The sequence below is a fragment of the Hyperolius riggenbachi genome, chromosome 3 (genome assembly GCF_040937935.1).
Source record: "Hyperolius riggenbachi isolate aHypRig1 chromosome 3, aHypRig1.pri, whole genome shotgun sequence".
NCBI lineage: Eukaryota > Metazoa > Chordata > Amphibia > Anura > Hyperoliidae > Hyperolius > Hyperolius riggenbachi.
Window position 1 is genome coordinate 284,907,930 of NC_090648.1, and position 27,100 is coordinate 284,935,029.

Below are 27,100 nucleotides of genomic sequence, written 5' to 3' on the forward strand. Positions count from 1 at the left end.
GGATGCTTCAATAGCGGCCTTAAGCTCATCCAGAGTGTTGGGTCTTGCGTCTCTCAACTTCCTCTTCACAATATCCCACAGATTCTCTATGGGGTTCAGGTCAGGAGAGTTGGCAGGCCAATTGAGCACAGTAATACCATGGTCAGTAAACCATTTACCAGTGGTTTTGGCACTGTGAGCAGGTGCCAGGTCGTGCTGAAAAATGAAATCTTCATCTCCATAAAGCTTTTTAGCAGATGGAAGCATGAACCCACTTTTGAACCAGAAACAGCGGCAGTAGCGCCTGACCTGGGCTACAGAGAAGCAGCACTGGACTGTTGCCCAGTGGTCCAAAGTACTTTTTTCGGATGAAAGCAACTTTTGCATGTCATTCGGAAATCAAGGTGCCAGAGTCTGGAGGAAGACTGGGGAGAGGAAAATGCCAAAATGCATGAAGTCCAGTGTCAAGTACCCACAGTCATTGATGGTCTGGGGTGCCATGTCAGCTGATGGTGTTGGTCCACTGTGTTTTATCAAGGGCAGGGCCAATGCAGCTAGCTATCAGGAGATTTTGGAGCACTTCATGCTTCCATCTGCTGAAAAGCTTTGTGGAGATGAAGATTTCATTTTTCAGCATGACCTGGCAGCTGCTCACAGTGCCAAAACCACTGGTAAATGGTTTACTGACCATGGTATTACTGTGCTCAATTGGCCTGCCAACTCTCCTGACCTGAACCCCATAGAGAATCTGTGGGATATTGTGAAGAGAATGTTGAGAGACGCAAGACTCAACACTCTGGATGAGCTTAAAGAGAACCCGAGGTGTGTTTAAAGAATGTTATCTGCATACAGAGGCTGGATCTGCCTATACAGCCCAGCCTCTGTTGCTATCCCAAACCCCACTAAGGTCCCCCTGCACTCTGCAATCCCTCATAAATCACAGCCATGCTGTGAGGCTGTGTTTACATCTGTAGTGTCAGTCTCAGCTGCTCCCACGCCTCCTGCATAGCTCCGGTCCCTGCCCCCGTCCCTTCCCTCCAATCAGCAGGGAGGGAAGGGATGCAGGCGGGGACTGGAGTTCTGCAGGAGGCGGGGAGAGCAGCAGACTGACACTATAGAGATAAACACAGCCAGCTCTGACAAGCTGTTTGTCAGCAGCGTGGCTGTGATTTATGAGGGATTGCAGAGTGCAGGGGGACCTTAGGGGGGTTTGGGATAGCAACAGAGGCTAGGCTGTATAGGCAGATCCAGCCTCTGTATGCAGAGAATATTCTTCAAACCCACCTCGGGTTCTCTTTAAGGCTGCTATTGAAGCATCCTGGGCCTCCATAACACCTGAGCAGTGCCACAGGCTGACGCCGCTGCCACGCCGCATTGAAGCAGTCATTTCTGCAAAAGGATTCCCGACCAAGTATTGAGTGCATAACTGAACATAATTATTTGAAGGTTGACTTTTTTTTGTTTTAAAAACACTTTTCTTTTATTGGTCGGATGAAATATGCTAATTTTTTGATATATGAAATTTGGGTATTCATGAGCTGTATGCCAAAATCATCAATATTAAAACAATAAAAGGCTTGAACTACTTCAGTTGTGTGTATTTGAATCTAAAATATATGAAAGTCTAATGTTTATCAGTACATTACAGAAAATAATGAACTCTATCACAATATGCTAATTTTTTGAGAAGATCCTGTACACGTCAATACAAAACATGCTGTGAACGGTTTGACGTGCATACATGTTAATACTCTCCTGCACTGTATACTACACCCTTGCTTAACACATTTTGGCAAGTTACAGGAAAAAAAAGTTATGAAAATTCATTAGATCACTTTTTGTACAGAAATCCTGGGGAATTGATCGCCAGGGAGGTTAACAGACTCATTCAGCTAACCTTTTGTTGACCACAGTATAATTATCATTTTGTTTTTATCTGTTCTTTCCATGCTGTATCAATGTATGGATATAGAGTTGCAAGTGACTTCAAAGCAAAAATCAAGAAAAAAAGATTCAAAGAAAGGTATTCAGTAGTGAAAAACAACAGATATCAGTGTGGCTTTATACCTGTTAAGATTAAATTAGCATGGGTATGCAATAAAATTTACATGTAGCTTGTCTACTTGCTGGGTAACATTTTGAGATCGTCTAAAAATGCCAATAGAGATACTTTATGGAGTAAAAAAAATTATAGGCGAAAACAAAAGCTACATTGAAGGGATGAAGTGCATTTCCGTGAGATCTGCTGCAAACTTAAGCCTGGTAAACGCCATGCAATTTCCCATCAGATAGAAGGGTCGAATAGATAATTTCCAACAGGTCAGATCTGTTTTCTGATCGTTTTTCTGATCAGAAAACGATCGGAAATCCGATCGGATGTATCGGAAATTATCCACCCATCTATCTGATGGGAAATTGCATGGGGTGAACCAGACACATGATGAGATCTTTGCCATGTATACTCAGATTCAATGACTTTTCTCATGATTATGGGTACCTTTAGTTGGGTTAAAAATAAAACAAATCTGTGACGTTTCCTAATCTTAATGGGCCCGATCCAATTCACTTTTCTCCTACGTTTTTTCTCCTAGTAAATTTTATTTTTTTAAAATAACTTCTCAGTACTCTGCAATCGAAAAAGTACCAAAAAGTAAATGGAAAAGTACTGCCAACATTATTCTGAGTATTTTCTTGCTTAAGGCCTTTTATTGATAAAATGTACAGTAAAATATCAGGCCCAATAAAAGCTATCAATAATCCGGTCAAAACGACAAAAAAATCCAGTTATTTTATTTCAGGCCTTAAAGAGAATCTGTACTCTGAAATTCTTACAATAAAAAGCATACCATTCTATTCATTATGTGCTCCTGGTCCCCTCTGTGCTGTTTCTGCCATTCTCTGCTGCAAACCTGGCTTGTAATTGCCAGTTTTAGGCAGTGTTTACAAACAAACTAACCAGCTTCTAATAGGCTCAGCTAAGCAGAGTGTGTTAGTCACACAGAGCCTGCAGGGGGTGTGTACAGCTTCTAGCTAATCACAAGCAGCCCTGCACATTCCAGTCTGACTGCCTCAGCCTGACTGTGCCGACTATAGAGAGAAGATTAGATCATATAACAGAGATAACACAGCTACTGTGCAATTAGGAAAAGCTGCAGTAAGCCAGACCACATTAGAAAAGGCATAGGAACTTATAGCATAGAAGAAATAAAGATAAACAATTTGTTACAGAGTCTCTTTAAGGTGGCCATACACTTATAGATTTGCATCAGATTCAACCATCATATAGATTTCTGTCAGATGCCTGTCAGGTCGAATCTGACAGGAATCTATCTGATGTGTGCCACGCACTAGGAACAGATTTCTAATAGATTTCTAACTGAAATCTATTGGAAATCGATCTAAATGCATTACTGGACCATTAGATCCAATGCAACTTTATGGGCCATCGATCTGCTGACAGCAGCAGATCGACCGAGATTTTCCATCCTGTCAAATAGATCAAATCAGCCGCAAATCGATCGAAATTGGCCACAAATAGATCTGGGAATTTGATAGAATCGATTTCTGATCCATGGCTGAAATCGACCAGTGTATGGGCCCCTTAGAGTGGCTTGCTTTAGACAGCGACATTATACATCATCATACTATCTTAGTGCAGGTTATCAAGGTGAGAAAAAAAATCCCAGATTTTGCTGAAGGAAAACTCAATTTTCATTTCAAAAAATGCCATAAGTGTAGATCAGAGGTCTTATTTTATCAAATGTTATCAAGGATGATCTGTACCTTTTTTTTGATTCTCAACCAGCTAAAAAAATTTAGGACCAATATTAAACTTAATTGCACTTCTTTGCAACCTTGGCTGTAGTACTCTGGAGAACTGTTGCCATGACACTGTCAATAAAAATCTACCTTGCTGCAGATGTAATTTCCTGCAAAGAGCAGAGCCTTTACTGCTAATTTTCAAAATGTAAACTAATCCATTTACTGGCAGGAATATTTGGTACTCCAACCTACCAGGTTCTGCCAGAAACACTGGAATGTATGCACATAACAACAAAGGAAGCAAAGAGGTTTGCTATTAATCTTTACCATTTATGAAGCAAACTAAAAGAAATACGTTTTTCTCAGCAGAAATGTATTAACCCTTGGCTCTCCTAAATTATACAGTATAGTGGTGCATAAACATATACAGATGTGGTAAACAACATAAACGTGTCAGTGATTAGTATAGATCATGGCTGTAAAACATAGAACAACTACAAGAAACAAAAGGATGCCTAAAAAAAAAATAGAGTAAAAAAAGAATAATTGAGATGAGTAAGCATGCTGCGTATTCGGAAGATCGTGAGTTCTTGAGTCAGGTTCTGCAAGAACCAAGGTGCATTGTATGTTCGCCCAAAAAAGTTAGTTTTAAAGCTGTACTTAAAGGGAACTCTAACTGGGGGGAAAAAAGGTAATTTTTTTTCAGGGCTGTGGAGTCAGTACAAAAATCTTCCGACTCCTCAGTTTCTGAAACCACGACTCCGACTCCAACTTCGACTCCGGGTACCCAAAATTGCTCAGACTCCGACTCCTCGACTCCCGACTCCTTAGTCTAATACTTAACAGGGCTGTGGATTTTGTACAAAAATCATGTGACCCCGACTCCGACTCACCAGTTTCTGAAACCACGACTCCGACTCCGGGTGCCCAAAATTGCCCCGACTCTGACTCCTCGACTCCAACTCCGACTTAACAGCCCTGATTTTTTTTTTACTTACCTGGGGTTTCTTCCAGGCAGCCATAATCTATCTGGTTCCACGCCGTATTCCCGATCTACACCACTGTGTCGCTGTCATGTCACCTCATGCGCTGTCCCAGCTGTGCGTGCCACCTCAATCAAAATCCCATATTTGGGAGCATTCTGCACCTGCTTAGATCGTAAAACTGGTAACTGCGTAGGCACAGAAGGCTCCTGGCTACGGTAGCACAATTGAGGAGGTGCGTGACCAGGATCCTGCATGCGCAGTAGTCCTCGACTGGCTTACTGTGGCTGACAGAGGCAGAACGTTGTGGAGCAGGACAGTAAGGGACCAGATCTACTGTGAGGGTATTATGCGGTGAAAATATATATATATACTTTTTATTTATTTATTTTTTTTGTGAGTGTAGGCTAGAGGTAGGACTTTCAAGCGGATCATCGGAAGTCAGCAAAAAGTTTGTCAAAGAGGAGCAATAGCAGAAGAGAAGTGGCTGCAGTGCGCTGCAGAGTTCAGTATGCAATTTAGAGATACTAGTCTGTTAGTTGATAGGCTAACACACAAAAGTCAATTGCCGTACTCCACTCGGGATATGATTAGGATATGCACTAGCATTTTAATCCTGTCATGCTTGAAGGAGAAATGTATGCAAAAAATATTTTGAGATGAAGATGACAGGAAGTGGCTAGTGTGTGTTTACTGTGACACTCCATGCAATAAAAAAAACAAAACACTTGCCAGCTTGAGTCCTGGACATTTATTCAGCAGCAAACTATACAAGCAACGTCCGTCACAGAACACCGCCAAACACGCAGTAATATTTATAAGGAAAATCTATTCAAGAATTTTTTAAAAGAGGGAAAAATGTAGTTTAATGACCAGCTTTTGAACAGGTACTTTATTTCTTTCCATTCTAACACAAATGTCCAGTGTCTTGGTGATAGATGTCACATTCTGGAAAATAATTGAATTTCTATTTGTGTACCTGTATGGTAGTAACAATTGTGATTCATCACAACAATTATGTTTTGTATCTACAGGGACCGAAGACATTTCCCAAGCTGACTCTGAATCCCGGTAAGTTCACAATTTTACAATTTTTATTTATGCTTTTTTTTTTTTTTTTTTTGCTCATTGTTCATACATGCTCACATTTATCTTTGTGATTCAGTGTGATTGCTTCCACTGACTTCTACATTGATCTAATTTAGGGCGGGTAGCAAATGGCCTAGTCAGCTTCTTTTTTTCCCCCTGGATAATTACTTTGTTCATGCTATCTACTTTTCCTTAAAGTGAACCAGAGACGAAGCACCCTCATGTATTTTATCATATATATCAGTGGGAACATTAGAGAAAACACCTACCCTGCTGTCTGTTTCATTTTTAACTGTTCAGCTTGCTTCTTAACAGCCCAGATAAAATCCCCGACTGAGCATTCAGTCTGGCTTTGCTATATTGACTCAGCTATAATGATTCCTGAGCAAAGCCACAAGGGACACAAAAAATACTTGCAGGGGGTATCTTCAAACAGTATCAAAATGTTTATTGAAAAAATCCTATACAACTTTCATAGTACCCTTATCCCCTTTTAAAAAAACACGGCTGTATTTCCACTTGTCAGCTGACCATACACCCTCTCATACTCAGCATTCACTCAACAGTTTTGTATACAGAGATTTAATTTCCTATATCACGTTGCATGTGACAGGATTCAATCTTCTACTATAAACTGGACTGAGTAATAAATCTAGCAGCATGCAGTCACTAGGGATAACAAGTCCCAGCTGGAGCCAGACAGCAAGGATTGGTAGAGGTGACTGTTAAAGGCAATTTGCCCTCGCATATGGTCTCATGACTTTCTTCAATCGCAAGAAAGATTGCAAAAAAAAATCACAAAATATCAGCCCCTATGTATTCCACTGATACCAGTATCCTGGAAAGTGGTTAACCACAGCCTATTCCCGTAGTATTGGTTCTCCCAATTTCTTCACAGGGGAAGGGATGGGGGGCTTAAGTCCTTAGCCACATAAAGCATATTGCCATGCAAAGCAGACACACGAGTGCGGGTATATGACACTGCCCAGCTGGGCTCTCACCACCGCTGTTTGTGCTGTTATCATCCGCCCTGCTGTTGCATAAGGTCACGATGGTGACCTTTATGTGGCTAGGGACTTAAGCCCCCCATCCCTTCCCCATGTGAAGAAATTGGGAGAACCAATACTACGGGAATAGGCTGTGGTTAACCACTTTCCACGATACTGGTATCAGTGGACTACATAGGGGCTGATATTTTGTGATTTATTTTTTTTTTATTTTTTTTTGCAATCTTTCTTGCGATTGAAGAAAGTCATGAGACCATATGCGAGGGCAAATTGCCTTTAACAGTCACCTCTACCAATCCTTGCTGTCTGGCTCCAGCTGGGACTTGTTATCCCTAGTGACTGCATGCTGCTAGATTTATTACTCAGTCCAGTTTATATTAGAAGACTGAATCCTGTCACATGCAACGTGATATAGGAAACTAAATCTCTGTATACAAAACTGTTGAGTGAATGCTGAGTATGAGAGGGTGTATGGTCAGCTGACAAGTGGAAATACGGCCGTGTTTTTTAAGGGGGGATAAGGGTACTATGAAGGTTGTATTGGATTTTTTCAATAAACATTTTGATACAGTTTGAAGATACCCCCTGCAAGTCTTTTTTGTGTCATGTAAGTATTGTGACAGGGGGTAGCCCCCCCTTTTGGGGGTCAGTTATATATAGGCCCAGCGCACCCCAATTTATTCTATTGTGCAAAGCCACAAGGGGGCAGGCTTGGGCTTGAAAAGGCACCAGAGAACACAGACTCGGCTATAAAAATTCCTGAGCAAAGCCAGACTGAATGCTCAGTCAGGGATTTTATCATGGCTGATAAGAAGCAAGCTGAACAGTTAAAAATGAAACAGAGAGCAGGGCAGGTGTTTTCTCTAATGTCCCCATTGATATATATGGTAAAATACATGAGGGTGCTTCGTCTCTGGTTCTCTTTAAGCCCCATACACACGCTCAACAGCGGTCTTTTATGCAGCACAATTATCAAACAACTTTTGTTGTGAAACCAAGTTAAACAACCAAAAAAAAGTTGTTTGCTATTGTTCACACAACTTATAAGACATCAATCCAACTGTTGAATTGACGTCTTATCAGTTGTGTGAACAATAGCAAGCAACTTTTTTTTGTTGTTGTTGTTTCAACTTGTTTCACAACAAAAGTTGTTTGATAATTGTGTGGCATAAAAAACCGCTGTTAAGCGTGTGTTCGGGGCTTTAGCCTCCCCAATCTGCAATGCAGCACAAGCAGCTGTGCCAAGCCCAACATACATTATTGTCTGAGGCTGCTGGATGGATTGTTAGCTGAAATGATCCCAGATATTATTTTCAGCTGATGAAGTCAAATGTCTGTATGGCGCTTTAGTGTTTTATAACATTGTGCATCTGTGAACACAGATATGATTTACCCCACATATAAAGTGATAAGCAAACAGTGCCATAAACAACTGTTGTATAATCTCATCATTTAGATGATTCAGGCCTGGCTGTAAACATGCTAAATTTTGTCCCCAGGCAACCTTCATTGGCAGTGCCGGCCAAGTTTTTTTTAACATCCGGAGCAGTATGCCCGACACAGTGTCGGGCAAGAAATTTTTTTCTGAAATCGGTATGCCCGACACAGTATTGGAAATGCCGCTCAGGAGCTTTTGCACTGCATACGAGTCCCCCAGAATAAATTAAATAGGTGTAGGGGGTTCAGGTAAATGTAGTCAGGGATAGGGAAGCTAATATATGTACCCCCCCACACCCCATACAGCTGCTTTACATACCAAGCCTTGTTCCAGTGATGGCTTCAGCCTCCCAACACACCTCAGCTATTCTCTGTTATGGGGAGGATTGGGACTGACATCATGACTTCGATGATGTCATAGATGTCATGACACTGCTCAGTCCTAATCGTCCCCATACCGGAGAATAGCGGAGCTGTGTGGGGAGGCTGCGGCCATCGCTGGAACAAGGTTTGGTATGTAAAGCGGCTGGGTCGGGGGGTGCGGGGTACACATATTAGCTTCCTTATTGCTGACTGCTTTTACCTGAACCCCCTACACCTAGTTCATTTATACTGGGGGACTCCTAAACCTAGCTGGCCTCTACTGAGCAACACCTGTACCTACCTAGCCTGTACTGGGGGACACCTGTACCTACTTAGCCTATACTGGGGGACATCTGTACTTACCTAGCCTATACTGGGGGACACCTGTACCTACCTAGCCTATACTGGGGGACACCTGTACCTACTTAGCCTATACTGGGGGACACCTGTACCTACTTAGCCTATACTGGGGGACACCTGTACCTACCTAGCCTATACTGGGGGACACCTGTACCTACCTAGCCTATACTGGGGGACACCTATACCTACTTGGCCTATACTGGAGACACCTGTACCTAACTAGCCGATACTGGGGATACCTGTACTTATACTGGGGGACACCTGTACCTGGCTACCTACCTACAATAATCTGCGGGGGATTCTGAAGACCAATGAGCACCGCGCAGTGGGTAACACAAGACAGGTAATGTATAAATGCACACACGGGGGAACATTTATACACTGGGGGGGGGGGCACAGGCGAGGCAACAGATGTGGCTGAATCCAGAGAGAGTTCATGTTAAAATTGATCGGGAATTAGCCAACCAATCTTTCTCTGATCAGATTCGATTAGAGGGAGATTTGTCTCTTGGTCGAAACTGCCCATCATCTCTAGATGTATGGCCACCTTTACATTTGTGTAAGTTCAGGTTGAGCAGCAACTGCAGCTTGGAAATATAAATGAGCAGAGATTTTAGCGAGTAATATTGAAATGTATTTAAAATTTTGTGTTTCAAGCTTTTATTAATTTCAAAATGTATACTAGACCCTTGCTTGATGCATTTTGGTAAGTTACAGGAAAAAAGGTTATGAAATTAATTGGATCACTTTTTGCTCAGAAATCCAGGAAAAAAATGAATGCCAGGGAGATGGATCTAGCATATGAACGTAAGCTTTACTGAGCTTTCATTCACTGAGCCTCCTCCTCCACATAGATTGAAAAAAGACACCGGGTAATACCGATAGTAGAATTTTGGTAACATTACTGATATTCTACGATCACCTTCCCTAACCTATCTCTCACACTAATCTCTCCCCCTCCCAAATCCCTACCTACTCTACCATAGCAGAGTGCCCATCGCTAACTATGCACCCACTGTAAGTGATTCCAGGCGCCCTAAAAGATATGTTGGCACACAGCTATGGTATAGCTGAGCGCCCATTCCCAATCAGGTGCCCCTGTCGCGAAATTCTGGCTACAAAACAAATTGCTGTCTCTATACTATTGGCGAGCGCCCATTCCCGAACGCTGAACTACCGGTAACTGCTGTAGTCGAGATGCTCAGTTGTAAAACAGCCAAGCATCCATTAGAGGTAGAAGACGCCAGCTGGAGTTTGGCTATACTATAGCCAAACTCCAGTGCACTCTGGTGCCCAAATTACAAACCTCCATAGTAGTATATTGCCTCATGGCTTGTGGCGGTGTTCAAATTACCAGGTGCAGTAGGCACATATTTTATTTGCTTTGCCCTCCTTCTACCTGCTCTGCCAGTTGCTTGGTGACTCCGGCCTTATCTAACACGTACCTCTCAGTACAACAATAACCTTATTGCATACAGTATATACACAAGTAAATAGTTTTATCTGCCAAACTGTTCCTGCACTTCAACACCACCCTCGCATCCTTGTACCATCACGATGGAGGAAGCAAGTACAAGGAGGGGCTAGGCAAGACACATGTATGTTATCAGGGTGGAGGGTAAAGTGAAAGTGAAATGAAAGTTGTTTTGAAACTAGAAGAAAATTAGTTTCCCAACACTATGTATTGATTGTATAATGTAAACATGACCTCCACCAGTTCTATGTTGTAAATCATGCATGTTCGTTTTTACTTTGAAGGGTGAGTGCATTTATTCAAAAGAACACGTTTACCACCAAAACATTTCAATTAGAAATCCCAAACACTTTCAAATAAAAGACAAATGTGTTACTTGTGCACTTAATTACAACCAGAATTGTGTTTATTCACCAAGTGTTACAGTTGCCGCCCCCTGAATTGTTTGTGGTACACCCCGGCATTGGAGAAATTTACATACAGCGAATTACAAATCTAGAATACAGATATTGATACACAGGTAGAGGTAGTGCAGGAGTACCGGGATACCTTGCTAGGAGGTTTAGCTGTTGGAGCTCGAGTTCAGAAGGAAGGCTGATTGGGGGAAAAAAAGGTTTTCTTGTGCCCGGAGGTTTCGGTGTGGAGGGTTCTGTAGTGGTGGCCTGAAAGCAGGAGGTTGAAGAAACTACCGCTGGGTGGTAGGAATCACACAGTGTTTACAGTGTTCAGGAGGAGCTTGTTGTCCTTACACCAATTATAGATTTGCCTGATCTCCCTGCGGTAGGCACATCCGCCATTTCTGCCAATGAGGCCAAGGATGGTGGTATCGTCCACGAATTTGATGACCTTAACAAAGTCGGCAGATGAGGTACAGCTGTTTGTATACAGGGAGAATATTATACGGGGCGCTAATATTAATGGTTCTCTCCCGGTTGAAGCAGCCGCCGAGCTCGATTAGTTGCGTCCTGTTGGTGAGGATGTTCTTGATCTAAGTCCAAAGAGAGCAATCTACACTAAGTTGCAGTAGGGTGTCATGCAGAATGTCCGGGCAGATTGTGTTGAAAGCAGAGCTGAAGTCTAGGAAGAGGATCCTGGAGTAGGTGTCAGGTCTGTCGAGCTGTTCCATGATGAATGCCAGACTGATGTTGATGGCATCCTCTATGGACCTGTTAGCTCTGTATGCAATTTGAAGAGGTGAGTGTGGGTGGAGCCCTTTAGGCGGGCGAGTACCAGTTTTTCAAGGTTCTTCATGACGGTTGGTGTTAGCAGGGCTGATGATTTGGAGTAATTTTTTGGTACCTAGGCCCATATGCAATTCACTTTTTCACCTGAGTTTTCTCCTATGAGAACATTTTTCATCTTATATTTAAAGGAATACTGTAGGGGGGTCGGGGGAAAATGAGTTGAACTTACCCGGGGCTTCTTATGGTCCCCCGCAGACATCCTGTGCCCGTGTCCTCGTTACCACTGATGTCACCAGGAATGTATAGCGCAAGCCCAGTACGGTCTGCGACTGTGCAGTACGCTCCTGGTGACATCAGCAGGAGCGAGGGCACGGCAACGCAGGCGCAGTGTTTTTCAGACTTTAAAGTCTGAAATTCCTGGCCACAATAGCAGCATAGGGGGCGATATACAGGCTGGGAACGCGAACAATCACTCGCGTTCCCATGTCTGTCGGTCGGTGACGGCCAAACCGGAAGTGTTCGCCGGCGGGTCATGGACCATCGGAGCGGGGCTGCGAGGGCACCGATCGGCTGCAGGGGGCTGAGGGGAGCCCCAGGTGAGTTAATCTCATTTTTTTTACTTGGCTTTAGGTTCACTTTAAAAGGGAATTTTATTGACATCTTTGAAAATCTCACCTCGGAGAAAACTCAGGAGAAAAAGTGAATTGCATATGGGCCTTGGAGTCTGAGTCAGTGGTTTCATAAACTGAGGAGTTAGATAATTTTTGTATCCACTCAACAGGCCTGGTAAGTATTTGACTAAGGAGTCCTTTACAGGATAACTGAAGTGAGAGGGATACGGAGGCTACCATAATTATTTCCTTTTAAACATTACCTGTTGCCTGGCAGCCCTGCTGATCTATTTGGCTGAATAACACCAGAAACAAGTATGCAGCTGATCTTGTCAGATCTGACAATAATTTCAGAAACTCCTGATCTGCTGCATGCTTGTTCAGGATCTATGCCTAATAGCATTAGAGGCAGAGGGTCAGCAGGACTTCCAAATAAGAATCCAAATAAATATGTTCCGCCTCCATTTCACTCTCGCTTCAGGTTCTCTTTAAGCAGATGTCAGTGTGGATTTTTTAAGTTTAGCTATTCGCCATAGTTTGCTTTAAAGATGGACTGTCACGAACATTTTAATCTTTCACTCCCAGAGTGTAATGAGCCATAAATCACTTTTCTCCTATGTTGCTGTCCCATACAGTAGGTAGTAGAAATTTGACATTACCGACAGGTTTTGGGTTAGCCCATCTCTTCATGGGGGATTCTCAGCATGGCCTTTATTCTTTTTAAAGACACTCCCTGTAAAAGATTTATATAAAGATGCTGGCCAGCCTCCCTGGTTGCAGCACACTATTTTGGCAGTTGGTCGGAGCAACTGCTATTCACTAAGTGCTTTTAAAAATAAAGAAAACACAGAGACCCCCCATGAGAAGATGGGCTAGTCCAAAATCTGTCGGTAATGTCAGATTTCTACCACTTACTGTAAGTGACAGCAACCTAGGAGAAAAGTGATTTATGGCTCATTTTAGGAAGAAATTGGCTTTTTATTTTTATGTGTTTACAAGTATTTTACATTTTACGATTTTCGTGACAGAGGTCCTTTAAATGGGTTGGAATGAAGTGTATGCATTGCAATCCTGCCTTCAGGCAGTGGTATCTACATATTATACATGAACCAGACTGTCCATGCTTAAATACACTCACTGATCTTCATTTCAGCAGTGTTAGACATTTGTTGAGCTCATTAGCAAGTGCTTTCATTATACATAACCAGTACACTGCTTAACTCCTCTTGAGATTGAAGAATTGATACAACCAATACAGTTGGCAAAATAGTTTTCTATAGTAAGTATGTTTCTGAAAAATGTCTTTACAACCTGTGCATAAATTTCCATTACAGCATCTCTGGAAAGGCAGATTCTTGGCCATCATCTGATGAAGATGACTTAGACTTCAGCCCTAAGGTATTTACTTCACCTCTCGGAAATCCAAAGAATTATGACACAGGTTAAAGCAGACCTAAATTTTAGAATCCTACATGCATGAAAGTATGTGTGGAAGTAATTCCTAGTGTGAGGTGGATCACTTACTGCCAGACTATTTTGCTCAAAATAAATAAGGCATTCGCTACATATCTACTATAGTCATTGCTGCACATACCATACTTGCATAAATGCATGCATTTTTATGTTTCAGTTGTGCTGCTTACCTAATTCATGGGATTGTTTATTAAATTAATCTTGTAAATTGTCTATAATGTTTTATGATCACTTCGATTAACATTTTAACTCTTATCCTAACAGCACATTAGTAGTAAGAAAAAAATAAAAGCAGGCGGAGTCCTGCTGCAGTGTATTGCAGGAAGTAAAATAGCTTTTGACTGGGAATTTTATATTCCAACTGGGCAGATTGCTAAAGGGAATTCCGCATACATGAGATGATAACCTGAAATGATCATGAATGTGTATGTAACTTACGCTATCTCACGCCATGACTCCCCAACAAAAATAAATAACTTCGCAAGTTCATAAAAAAAGTATTTTGTATACTGCTCATTGCCTTAAAAAGTCACTGTAATGGCATGTAGTAGAATGTAGTGAATTATTCAGGATACCCTTTTTATGTTAATTATCCTGGTTTTAGCATCAGAAACCCTTCCTACACCTATATAGTACTGTATATTGATCTATAACTCCGCCCTCCGTGTGATATGATGTCATGAAGCCTCCTACCTCCAGTGCACTCTGGGAGTCCAGGGCCCAAATGCAATTCACTTTTTCACCTGAGTTTTCTCCTAGGTGTTATTTTTGCAACTTGTTATAAACCATCAGCAAGCAAACAAATACTCAAAATAATTTTGACTGTACTTTTTCACCTACTTGTTCATACTTTTTCTATTGCAAAGTGCTAAAAAGTTATTTTAAATCTAAAATGTAAAATTATCTCCTAGGAGAAAGCTCAGGAGAAAAAGTGAATTGCATATGGGCCTGGTGTTCTTTCTGCTCTTCTGACCACAAACATTCCTTTCTAGCAGTACAGATGTTGCCATCTCTGATAATCTGATAAATTTAAGAATGTAAATCAGGATTGAGGAAAGATTTTACATGAGGCAAACATTGAATAAATAAATGATGTAGTATTGTACAAAATAAGCAATTTTATCAATTATGCTACATTCAGTAAAGTTCCTCTTTGAGTTATTTTATGTTTTTAAATATACTTAAAGAGGAACTGTAACGACAAAACGGCCCCTGGGGGGTACTCACCTCGGGTGGGGGAAGCCTCAGGATCCTAATGAGGCTTCCCACGCCGTCCTGCGTCCCTCGGGGGTCTCGCTGTAGCCCTCCGTACAGCCGTGACGCAATATTTACCTTCCTGGCTCCTGCGCAGGCGCTCTGATGCCTCTCGGCGCCGAAGTAGGCGGAAATACCCGATCGCCGTCGGGTCTGCTCTACTGCGCAGGCGCAAGTTTCCGGCGCCTGCGCAGTAGAGCGGACCCGACGGAGATCGGGTATTTCCGTCTATTTCCGTGCCGAAAGTCGCCACAGCGCCCCCGCTGGATCCAGCAAAGGTAAATATTGAACTGACAGTCGGCACAGTCGCCGGCTGTTCGGAGGGCTGCGGCGAGACCCCCGTGAGACAGAGGACGGCGTGGGAAGCCTCATTAGGATCTGGAGGCTTCCCCCACCCGAGGTGAGTACCCCCCAGGGGAGGTTTTTGTTGTTACAGAGTCTCTTTAAACTCATTTTTGTGAAGTTCAGGATATGCAGATAATCATTTTCACATATATGTTCAGTCAAAGTAAAACTCCTGCAGACCGGCTAATCTCTATACGGGTAGTTGCCCATTAACGATACAATTTTAGCGAATGATCGACCTTCCAATCCAATAACTACAATCAGAAGGAATCAATCCAGCCCATAAATGGAATTAAAAAAATATAACCAATCTGATTATTTTAAATGCAATCAATGCATAAAACAGATCAATGAGATGATTGGCGCCATCAACAGTAATTTGATTGTTGTATTGTATTGGTAATGGGCAATTATAATAAAGATCTGGCTCAGAATGCTAATTCATGCACTGAAGCAACTATAGAATGCTGCACATACTAGTTAAAGAGTACAAGGGAAGTTAAAGAGTACTTAAGCTTAAAATGACAAAGCCTGTCTTACTGAGGATGGAATATGGGGAGGGGGGGGGGGGGGAGGGATTGCAGGGTTAAATACTCATTTGTCCTGAAGAGCTTTTCGGAAGCCTCCATCTGCATCGCTGTGGCCTGCCCCCAGCTTGGCAGTCAGCAATTACGGTCCATTCTGTGACGGAGGCAGAGTGATCACCCGCCTGGAGGGAAGATGTCAGGACAGGTATGTATCTAACCCCATGACCCCCCCCCATCATACCATGACAGGCTCTGTCAGTTACCGCTTAGGCACTCTTTAATCAGCAATATGATTAGATCAGTGGCTGCCTAGCTGGGGGCTGGCCAAAGCCCATTCTGTGGCCAGGGCCCATTCTGTGATGGAGGCAGAGTGATCACCTGCCTGGAGGGAAGATATCAGGACAGGTAAGTATTTAACCCCGTGACCCCCACTCCATCCTCCATCATGCCATGACATGCTCTGCCAGTTACAGCATAGGTAGTCTTTAATCAGCAATATGTGGAGTTAATCCCCAATGTTAACTTGTAGTTGCCAATTCACCACTATCCAAGAGGTGTGTGGGCAAGCAATGAAGGATTAGTCGAGCAGTGATGCTTTGAAGATAAAGCTATATGGCTTCATTTAACTTTTAAACATATATGGGTACAACCTGTTTTTAAAGGGCCATTTTGGTGAAAATTCTGACATTCTGTTACCTCTATTGTCATTCATGTAAAATCTGTGGAATAACATCATCAGAATACTTTGTGTCGAAAAGTCTGTTGCTCTCTAGAACATACTGTACATGTCAAACTCCGGCCCGTGGAGCAAATAGCTCTGGCTTTCAGAGCTATTACATTTGGCCCTCAAGTGGTTTCCCCACTTTGCATTATGTTTGCCCCACTCTAGACCAGGGAATCTATATTGGAGGTGAAGCCCTAGAACACCAGGGAAGCCATATGGGGAGGTAGGGGAAAGCACTAGACACCAGGGAACTGTATAGGGGAGGGAGTGGGACAACTAGACACCAGGGAACTGTACAGGGGTAGGAGGGGGGCCATTAGACACCAGAGAACTATATAAGGGAGGGAGGACCACTAGATATTGAGGTTGGCCCACGACTTGGTCCCAGTGTTCGATTTCAGCCCACTTTGTATTTGTGTTTGACACTCCTGCTCTAGAATCTAATGTGATTGTGTTTGGTTATTTTGTAGAAAACATCCAAGCCAAGCTTAACACAGCTGTTGAATACGAAAAAATCTGGTTAGTGAGAACAACTTTTAGTAGTTTTCTTACTGTCATGGTGTCCATGTGTTTTATGTCATTTTTAACTGACTTTTGCTTATTTCTTTTGCTATAGTTAATGAAAGGGGTAGTTTTACCCCAGCTCAGCCTAAAAGCTTTGCTCTACAGAGTAAATCAGATAGTGAAGAAGACTCTTTTCATGATAGTGAAGATGAAGATGCAAACAGCCCATCCCATTCTAAGCCTGTTCCTGAAACCCACTCCTTTCCCAAACCTGCGTTTTTAACATCTGGTTCCCTTACAAAACCTCCTCAACTGGCTTCTACTTCCCTCCTCAGCATAGATAAGGTAAATGTCTGCTAATCTATGTTTTTATTAATTTGTCTTATTTTTCCTAATTTATTTTGCTTCTCAATGGATTTCTGAAATATTAAATGAAGATAAAACAAAATCAAAGAGTGCTACTAAAAGGTCTGTGGAAACACATGAACAAGGCGAAGATGAGGCAGAAGAAAGAGAACAAGAGAACGGTGATGATGGTGAAGTTGAGAAAGGAAATGATCAGAGTGAGGAGGAAGAGGAAGAATCTGAAGCTGTTGGTGGTGGTGATGATGATGATGATGATGAAGAAGATGAGGAAGAATGTGAAGATGGAGATGACGATGATGAGGCGGAAGAGGAAGATGAGGAAAAAGAATCAGAAGAAGAGGAAGATGATTGTGATAATAATGTGTATAAAGATAATGAAGAACATGCTGAAGAGGAGGATGATGGTCATGTTGATGAGGAAACGCACCAGAGATGTAAAATAGAAGTTAAACTAGATGCTAATAAAAGTGATTACGGACAAAGTAATCCAATTGCTCAACAAGGTAGCAAAGAAAGCATGGATGCTGCTCACTCTGAGGAGGAGCAGGTTGCTGACGAAACCTCAGATAGCAATGGTGTTCCAGTATCACTAATATATGGACTGCCTGAAAATCCTGATGGAAATGAGGCTTCTCTTGATGAAGGTGAAGTAGACAACTGTTTTCAGACTTTTGCCCAAACGGACCAACACATTAAGGATTTCAATAACATGAAAGGACCTAAAGAGAACTTAAAAATCAGTAAAGGAAATGATGTGACATGCTTGCAAGGCACTCATACCAATGTATGCCAAAGCCATGTGAGTAAACGGTGCCATGGTTAGATGTTTGTGTGCTTCTGTTTAAAGTCTAGACTGTAGAAACCTTTTTTGCATAGCATGTGCCTACTTTGTGGATATCCTTTTGTTTCCAGTGTGGTTTTCTCTTAGCATTAGTGAGCTTATTACTCTCTAGATCTAATATATACTTTACATTTGTGAATTTGGTGCACTCTCTTTGTCTCTCTCCCTCTTTATATATTCTGTCTTATTACATGATTATTCACATTTAGCTCATTCATTTGGCTGTTGCAGTTGTGTTTTGCCAAGTGATTTAACATATTATAGAGTGACTACACAGTGTCAACACATAACATAACTTTTTTAACAGATTTAAGAATATACATGAATTATTCTTCCATACACGGCATAGAGGAGGGGAGATATTTTACTGTTGTAATTTGCTCCTAATAGTAGTAAAACATCTGTAAATTTAAGTACTAATATTCTACTAGTCGTTTTTTTCGGGCTCCCAAATTCCCAGGCGTCTTTTTTTCATGTACGCACAGATCACTGGCAAATTCAGAGTTATCAAATCTGCTGCTAATCGCCCAGTAAAATCTACGTATGTTTGGCCTGCTTAAAGGTGCATACACACGCCAGACTTTTACAAACTACGGGTCGTCAGGCCCACTCGCGGGGCGGTCGTTCTGATGACAGTTGCACATGAGTACAGGCTGTCGTCAGACTGATAAGACTGATGTTGACTGATCCGCGAGTGTCTTTAGTCTATAGGTTTGCTTTAGATAACAGACATTCTGCTTTACATGGAAAGTAGTTCTCCACTTTTGCTTTGTTTTCTGTGCACAACACATTTTTTACTTGGCACAGAGGGTGCATTTTCACTGGGTGCTTTTATGGAGATTTGTGTAACGTTGAATATTTAATGGGTAATCATTTTCAGACTGCTTTTGCTTTCAGGAAGAATCCTTTTCTGGGGATGAAGACCAAGATGGTGAAGATGATGAAAGTCCTCAGCATTCGCCCACAGCAGATACTGCTGGTAAAGCAAAAGAACAAGCTGCTGGAGATGTAGGCAGGAAAGGTTGGTACACATTTTCATGGTTTTCCATTTCTGTACCTCTTCTGGTTTGTGTATGTTTGAATTACATAACAACGCAAACCTAAATACAAAAAGTGTAGTATTTTTCAATGCAAACTTTTTTATATATATCAGTATGCCATTATATAGCACTGACTCCTATTCCACAGTGTTTTACAAGTGCATTAAACAATTCACATGAGATCACTGAAAGTTGCTCATTGGTGTCATAATGTAAGATCCAAACCAATTTTGTGAGAACAGCATAAACAGCATTACAGCAACAGCATAAAAATCCTGTATAGATAGAGATATGGATGGGAGTTATACATTGGACTGTAGTGCTGACACTTAGCCACACTATTTCAGTAAATATGTTCTAGTTTGTGGGAATGAATCTTCCATTTAAAGGAAATGGTCACAGACATGATAGCTTCATTTGATTAGTAAAGTTGTAAGCTGAGCAACCAGGCAATAGCTAGAGCCTTTCTCCCATTTTACAGGTTTCCATAAGGGTGTGCATTGTTAAACATCACCTTACACCACTGTTGGTGTGCTGTCAGTGAAGACAGCAACGGAATGGGTCAGATAATCTTGTCCAGGGGCCATTATTTAACCCCTCATAAGCTAGTAATGTCTGAGCATGCCTCTTTCTCGTACACTTAAATGGCGGTGGGCAAATTTGGGCGCAGGTCGAAGACGAAAGACAGCTCGTCTGCTCCCGCTGAAACTCGGGGGGCCATAATAAATACTATTCCCCCTCCAAATGTTTTTTTTTCTAGTTTGAGCTGCGGTAATTGTCAGCGTCCAAATCGCTCACTGAGCTCCGCAATAGCAGTAATTCTCTTTATGGCCTATGGCGGGACCTAAACGATCTGCGCCGAAAAGAACTGATCCCATAATCTCATCCAGTTCCCATTATTTAATGGCTTAAAAGCTAGCAGTGTCTGAGCCTGCTTCTCTTTCTGTAAGGAAAGATTTTCTCTTAGAAACCTTATTCTGTAGGAAGGTGTTGCAACACATCTCTGAACACCGGAAATTAGGAAAGCTGAAACGTTCAAATTAGCAGCTGGCAGCGATCAAAAGGAATTTAGGTTCTTATTCTGCTCCTTTGTACAGGCAACAATCCTGTACTTACTGGCAACAGGCATTCGGACACTCCTTTTACACACGGTTTCATTACATGTTGCTAAAACAAAGTTTCATCATACAGAAATTATTGTAATAACTGCTACATTTTAATAAGACCGCTTGGAACCTAATGATACTATGTTGTGCTAAGCATCAGTTTTCAGTAATTAACAGACACCTATAAAAGCTGTGCACACCCTGGTCAAGGGTTTGGGTTTTTTTATACACTTAGGAGTTATGTATAGGTAAGAAATGCTACAGATTTTTTTGTGGAGTTTTAATATAGCATTACAGTAGAATCTCGTTATAGTAAACTCAGTACTTAAGTCTGTATAAATATGCAATGTATGACCAATTCTGATATAGTAACCTTTTGATATAGTAAGCTACTTGTCCAGGTTCCTTGGAGTTTACGCTAAAGGGATACTACTGTATAGGATTACAATCACAAATGCAGGGATCCTCCCATGCACACTATTACAGAGAAGACTGGATCATGGGCAGACTCGAGCCCAAGTATAGCAAGGAAAAAAAGCCCTATTTACACTTAATGCATCAGGTTGAGTTGCGTCGCATTGCATCTCTTTGTCAAAATCGGATGCATCGTGACTCAACGCATTTGTGCTTGGCGTTCCTGGCTGTATTCAGGTATCTGTAGTCACTCCTACCATAATAGGGCATTGGCAGCATGATCATTTTACCCCTTCTCCTTCAGCCTCTCTGTTGGGACATCTGTCTTTCACTGGATGGTCCCCAGGCTTCTCCTCTCTGGTGCCCCCTTCACACTGCAAGTATCCTGGCCACTGGTGGCTGGTACAGGGTGAAAAGGACCCTTTGTACCCCTATAAGGACATTGAAACGACCTCTGATGCTTCCTGAAAAGGATGGTTCGTTAATTTTCCTACATAAGGACATGTATGCCAGTAAGTTAGGCAGTAATAAAATTTAAATAAAAATCCTAATCATAACTTTTAACAAAGTAAAAAATAAAGTTATGCCCCTGATTCCCCACTAACGTGCACATATAACACTGGGATAACTTATAATATGGGAAGGGGCCACAAACATATGGCACACACATACACCACAAATGCATAAAGATGTACAGAAAAGCACCAACACTGTACACACTGTGCATTGCAGCTTACACTAGACATTTCCAATAGATTTGTGGGCATCTGTTCTATAATTACAGAGCATCTAGCTCTCAAATTCACAGCTTGTCATATAATAGATTTTGGCATTGTGCATATGCACATGCTTTATTCATATATACTAACATCAATTTCACTGTGTTTTGATTCACTATGTTTTTGTTTTATATTGTATTAGTTGCATTAATGTCAGAACTTGGCTTTGAGGATGATGATGTTGAATCACCGTGGGATTCTGAGGTATGATTGGTGCTCTTCGGTTATCACAATAGCATCATGCAGTTCCATAGATATTCCGGTTTAAAAAAAAAAAGAATCTTTGTTGGAAGAAGTGTGTTTTTTTTTTTTTCTAAATATGGTTGTCTGTTAATTCTTTCAGTCTGCATCAGACAGCCCTAGGAAACAATCTGCAAGTGACGTCCCACCACCTCCTGCTCCAGCCCATATGCAGTGTATATCAGAGGAGTCCAATGAAGGTATATGCTATCCTACTTACCTTTCCAGGATATTTTCCACTACCCTCCCCTTACCTCCAGTACTTTAAGATACTGTTAATTGTGGCTTTATTACTTAAAAATAGGTACAAATGCTGAGCATTTGGTTACAGCAACAGTTGGTATACTTGATCTGGCATCTGCTCCAGTTTTGTTGTAATTTACATTAGTTTTAGGGTGCATACATGCATCCAATTTTCATTGGCCAATCATTTGCCAATTTTACCACTTGTAGTATGAGAGTCAACATATTTTGAATATTATGACCAGATTGTGTAGGTAAGCTCTCATACTACATGGAGGTGGTAAAATTGGCCAATCAAAATTGGATGTGTGTATGCACCCTTGCTCTGTTCCTCGCTGTTGTTGAATCAGTGAACACGTACGCTGAACAAGAGAATTGACGCAACTGACAGCCTGCTTTTATAAAGGGAAATCAGCTGGCTTCCTACATGTCCAGTGTTCTCCCCAGAATATTTTTTCAGCCGGGTGGGGAGGGTCACACTGGGTGCGGAATCACACTGGGTGTCGGGGGTGGGGGATTAGGGAATATGCTAGGTACTACTGGATGGGTGAGGGCAGCCCAGGATAAAACACACACACACACACACACACACACACACACTCACTATACACACACTATACACACACACACACACACACACAAAATATATGCCCACACACACACTATACACACACACACACAAAATATATGCACACACACAAGCAATACACACACACACACACACACACACACACCACACCACACCACACCACACCACACCACACCACACACAGACACACACATACAATATATATACACACACACACACACACACACAATATATGCAGACACACCACACAGACGCACACAATATATGCACACACACACAATATATACACACACACAATATATGCAGACACACACACACACACACACACACACACACACACACACAATATATGCACACACACTTTAAGAGGACCAATCATCTGTCATGAAGATACTCTGCTATGAATATCAGAAGGAGGCTGCTGAATTAAGTGCTCTGAAGTTTAGACTGCAATAACAACAAGTATTTTCCAAGTTTAGATAAAATTACAGCTAAACTGCTTTTTTTATTTTCTAGAAATAAGGTGTCAGTAATGCCACCCTTGTTATAATCTCTCAGCAGAAATCTTCTGCAAGGTTACAGCTCTCCTCTCCACATCTGTTTAATCACTAGTGTGCATTAGTGAGGACAGTGCAAGTGAAGCTAATACTGTCTGCATATAGAAGGCATTTACCACAGCAGTGGCTGCTAGACAGCCCCCCTCTCCCGTTATAACAGGAGACTTGCCGGAATGAATAGAGCCAGGCGTCCCCGCGGTACAAGTTTATCTGTCCTGCATGTAAATGCAGGACCTTTCCCCGACCCTCTACACTACGAAGGGAGCTGGGGAAGAGGGCGGAGATAGCATCCCTGAATAACAGTGAGCTGGCTGCACAGACACAGCCGCTGCTGCTGTAATGTAATGTAATTCAAGAGGAGGAAGTAACTCTGCTACAGACCAGGGCAAACGGCAGCCGGGCGGGAGGGCAGAGTCAGGTGGGCGCTCTGCCCAGCTGAAAGGCTCTGGGGAGAACACGGATGTCTCTTTTCACGTTTCCCTTCATTCTGCAAAGCATATGTTTATGAAATGTTGACAAACAGTCTCTTGCAATGCTAGACTAAAACTGAATTGACTGCTCAGGTGTCTCTACTTGAGTAAATCATCATATGTGTTTGCAGTTATAATTATACTTTTTAGTAAGAACTAAATTTTGGTTCCTTCACTAGACACGTATTACAGTCCTTGTTTTCTAAGACAACCCAGAAGTTATAAGAAGCAAGATGAGGGATGGATATATAGAGAGAGGGGTATGGTAACTTGTTTAATGTGAGATACGTTGGCTTGCACGACATCCATAACAGTCTCCATATTCTGCTATACTAATTCTCCGGCACTGCATATTATGAATAAATCTTTTGACTACTACCCTTGGCACAAGCATGAAAGTGTCGCCTGGCACTTAGGCAGATCTGAAAACTAACTGAGAAATATTCCTTCTTTCAGATGTGTCTGAAAAATGTGCAGCTCCAGAGCCTAATAAGGTATCATTCCTTTAATCTGTTTCTGCTAGTATAAATCTATTGAACTATTCATAAATCCACATGTACATTTAATTGTGATAATTTGGTGATAACATTTTTATGTGTTTGGTTGTTTTTTGTTTTTTTGTTTTTTTAAGCCACGTAAATCAGTTTTGCATAGTGAAGATGTGTCATCTGGAAAATCTCCATCAAAAGCTAATGAAAAAAACAGCAAGTCAGGTAATTGTGTTTTTCTTTAAATGTGTTTGCTTTCTAGTACAGATGCTTGTATATGTTTGTAATTCTATTTTTCCTATCTTAGATCTTATGGCAGATTTGGGGTTAGATGATGCTGACGATTTAGAAGGTAATGTTCTTTTGTGAGGAAAACTGCATATATCTAAATCCTTTTATCCAGTATGAAATGTTCTATGAAAACAGTTATTCCACATGTTTATTTTTAACCACTACCCCAACACAGGTTTTTTTTTCAAGTTAGGCTTTCTTTTGGTGGTACCTTTTGCTAAGAATTATTTTATTTTATGCATTTCAAAGGGAATAAGAAGAAAAAAAAATGAAAAATAATCAACTGGATGATTGTCTGGTCAGTTGTTGTACGTGTTTAATTTCAATTTGACCCAATCATACAAATTTGCAGTAGAAGGAACAAAACAATTGCAATGCACTGAATTAAAAATAAACATCCATAATCAATGCCCTGTGTGGGAATATTGTGTGGAGATATTTTGTGGGCTCAAGGGGGAGTCATGCAGAGAAAAGAATCCTCTGAGAAAGTATATGTATATAGAGTATATGTATATAGAATTGATGTCTTTTAGAGATGAACTTTAACCAAGGATTGAACTTCATTCCAGTCAGTAGTTGATACCCATTTTCCAACAATAAATCTTTACCTTTTCTCAAAGGGGGGGCTCTGTATGGCTGATATTGTGGTGAAACCCCTCCCACAGAGTGATGTCAGCACCTAGGTGCTGACATCACACTGTGGGAGCCTTGTTGCATTGTAGGAAGTAACAGCTGTTTCCAACTGCCAAAAAAGCAGCATCTCCTCCACAGACATCACCTGCCAGCAGTAAAGATGTCACCATGTGATAAATTTCAGAATGTAAATCAGGGAGAGGAAATATTTTATAATGGGCAAACACAGACTAAATAGTTTATACATCATTATTGTACAAATTAAGCACTTTTTTTCTTTACGTTATTTTCACTGCAGTTCCTCTTTAAAGGGAACCTGAAGCGAGGTAAATTATTTGAAATAAACACATGACGTTGTAGTAAATGAATATTACATACTAACCTCCCCGCTGTGTCCACAGCTCTCCCTCTCTGCGCTGCTCCCCTCCTGCTGGGGGACACCTGGCTACCTATTCTGGGGACATATACCCCTGGCTACATATACTGGGCACATATACCCCTGGCTACATATACTGGGGACATATACCCCCGGCTACATATACTGGGCACATATACCCCTGACTACATATACTGGGTACATATACCCCTGACTACATATACTGGGCACATATACCCCTGGCTACATATACTGGGCACATATACCCCTGGCTACATATACTGGGTACATATACCCCTGACTACATATACTGGGGACATATACCCCCGGCTACATATACTGGGCACATATACCCCTGACTACATATACTGGGTACATATACCCCTGACTACATATACTGGGCACATATACCTCTGGCTACATATACTGGGCACATATACCCCTGACTACATATACTGGGCACATACAGTGGGTTGCAAAAGTATTCGGCCCCCTTGAAGTTTTCCACATTTTGTCACATATTTGCCTCAAACCTGCATCAATTTTATTGGAATTCCACGTGAAAGACCAATACAAAGTCGTGTACATGTGAGAAGTGGATCGAAAATCATACATCATTCCAAACATTTTTTACAAATAAATAACTGCAAAGTGGGGTGTGCGTAATTATGCGGCCCCCTAAGTCAATACTTTGTAGAACCTCCTTTTGCTGCAAGTCTTTTAGGGTATGTCTCTACCAGCTTTGCACATCTAGAGACTGAAATCCTTGCCCATTCTTCTTTGCAAAACAGCTCCAGCTCAGTCAGATTAGATGGACAGCGTTTGTGAACAGCAGTTTTCAGATCTTGCCACAGATTCTCGATTGGATTTAGATCTGGACTTTGACTGGGCCATTCTAACACCTAGATATGTTTTGTTTTAAACCATTCCATTGTTGCCCTGGCTTTATGTTTAGGGTCATTGTCCTGCTGGAAGGTGAACCTCCGCCCCAGTCTCAAGTCTTTTGCAGTCTCCAAGAGGTTTTCTTCCAAGTTTGCCCTGTATTTGGCTCCATCCATCTTCCCATCAACTCTGACCAGCTTCCCTGTCCCTGCTGAAGAGATGCACCCCCCGAGCATGATGCTGCCACCACCATATTTGACAGTGGGGATGGTGTGTTCAGAGTGATGTGCAGTGTTAGTTTTCCGCCACACATAGCGTTTTGCATTTTGGCCAAAAAATTCCATTTTGGTCTCATCTGACCAGAGCACCTTCTTCCACATTGTTGCTGTGTCCCCCCACATGGCTTGTGGCAAACTGCAAATGGGACTTCTTATGCTTTCTGTTAACAATGCCTTTCTTCTTGCCACTCTTCCATAAAGGCCAACTTTGTACAGTGCATGACTAATAGTTGTCCTATGGACAGAGTCTCCCACCTGTGCTGTAGATCTCTGCAGCTCGTCCAGAGTCACCATGGGCCTCTTGACTGCATTTCTGATCAGCGCTCTCCTTGTTCGGCCTCTGAGTTTAGGTGGATGGCCTTGTCTTGGTAGTTTTACAGTTGTGCCATACTCCTTCCATTTCTGAATGATCGCTTGAACAGTGCTCCGTG

At 41.8% G+C, this 27,100-nt stretch overlaps 1 protein-coding gene across 7 annotated transcripts in view; it reads left to right on the plus strand.

Annotated features, from left to right (window-relative positions):
• ANKRD26 (ankyrin repeat domain containing 26) overlaps window positions 1-27,100 on the plus strand; it is a 125,398-nt gene that overhangs the window by 21,930 nt on the left and 76,368 nt on the right. For 4 of the 7 annotated variants that reach the window (XM_068276417.1, XM_068276418.1, XM_068276420.1 and 1 more), the window contains exons 7-18: window positions 1,952-2,002; window positions 5,759-5,795; window positions 13,584-13,647; window positions 17,043-17,091; window positions 17,514-18,241; window positions 19,181-19,304; window positions 21,765-21,826; window positions 21,966-22,062; window positions 23,901-23,981; window positions 24,178-24,215; window positions 24,353-24,434; window positions 24,517-24,561. In XM_068276417.1, coding sequence (XP_068132518.1) covers window positions 1,952-2,002; window positions 5,759-5,795; window positions 13,584-13,647; window positions 17,043-17,091; window positions 17,514-18,241; window positions 19,181-19,304; window positions 21,765-21,826; window positions 21,966-22,062; window positions 23,901-23,981; window positions 24,178-24,215; window positions 24,353-24,434; window positions 24,517-24,561 — 1,458 coding nt within the window. Of the gene's footprint in view, window positions 1-1,951; window positions 2,003-5,758; window positions 5,796-13,583; window positions 13,648-17,042; window positions 17,092-17,188; window positions 17,422-17,513; window positions 18,242-19,180; window positions 19,305-21,764; window positions 21,827-21,965; window positions 22,063-23,900; window positions 23,982-24,177; window positions 24,216-24,352; window positions 24,435-24,516; window positions 24,562-27,100 lie in introns of all 7 variants that reach the window. The other 3 variants (XM_068276422.1, XM_068276421.1, XM_068276419.1) reach the window with 3 other exon arrangements.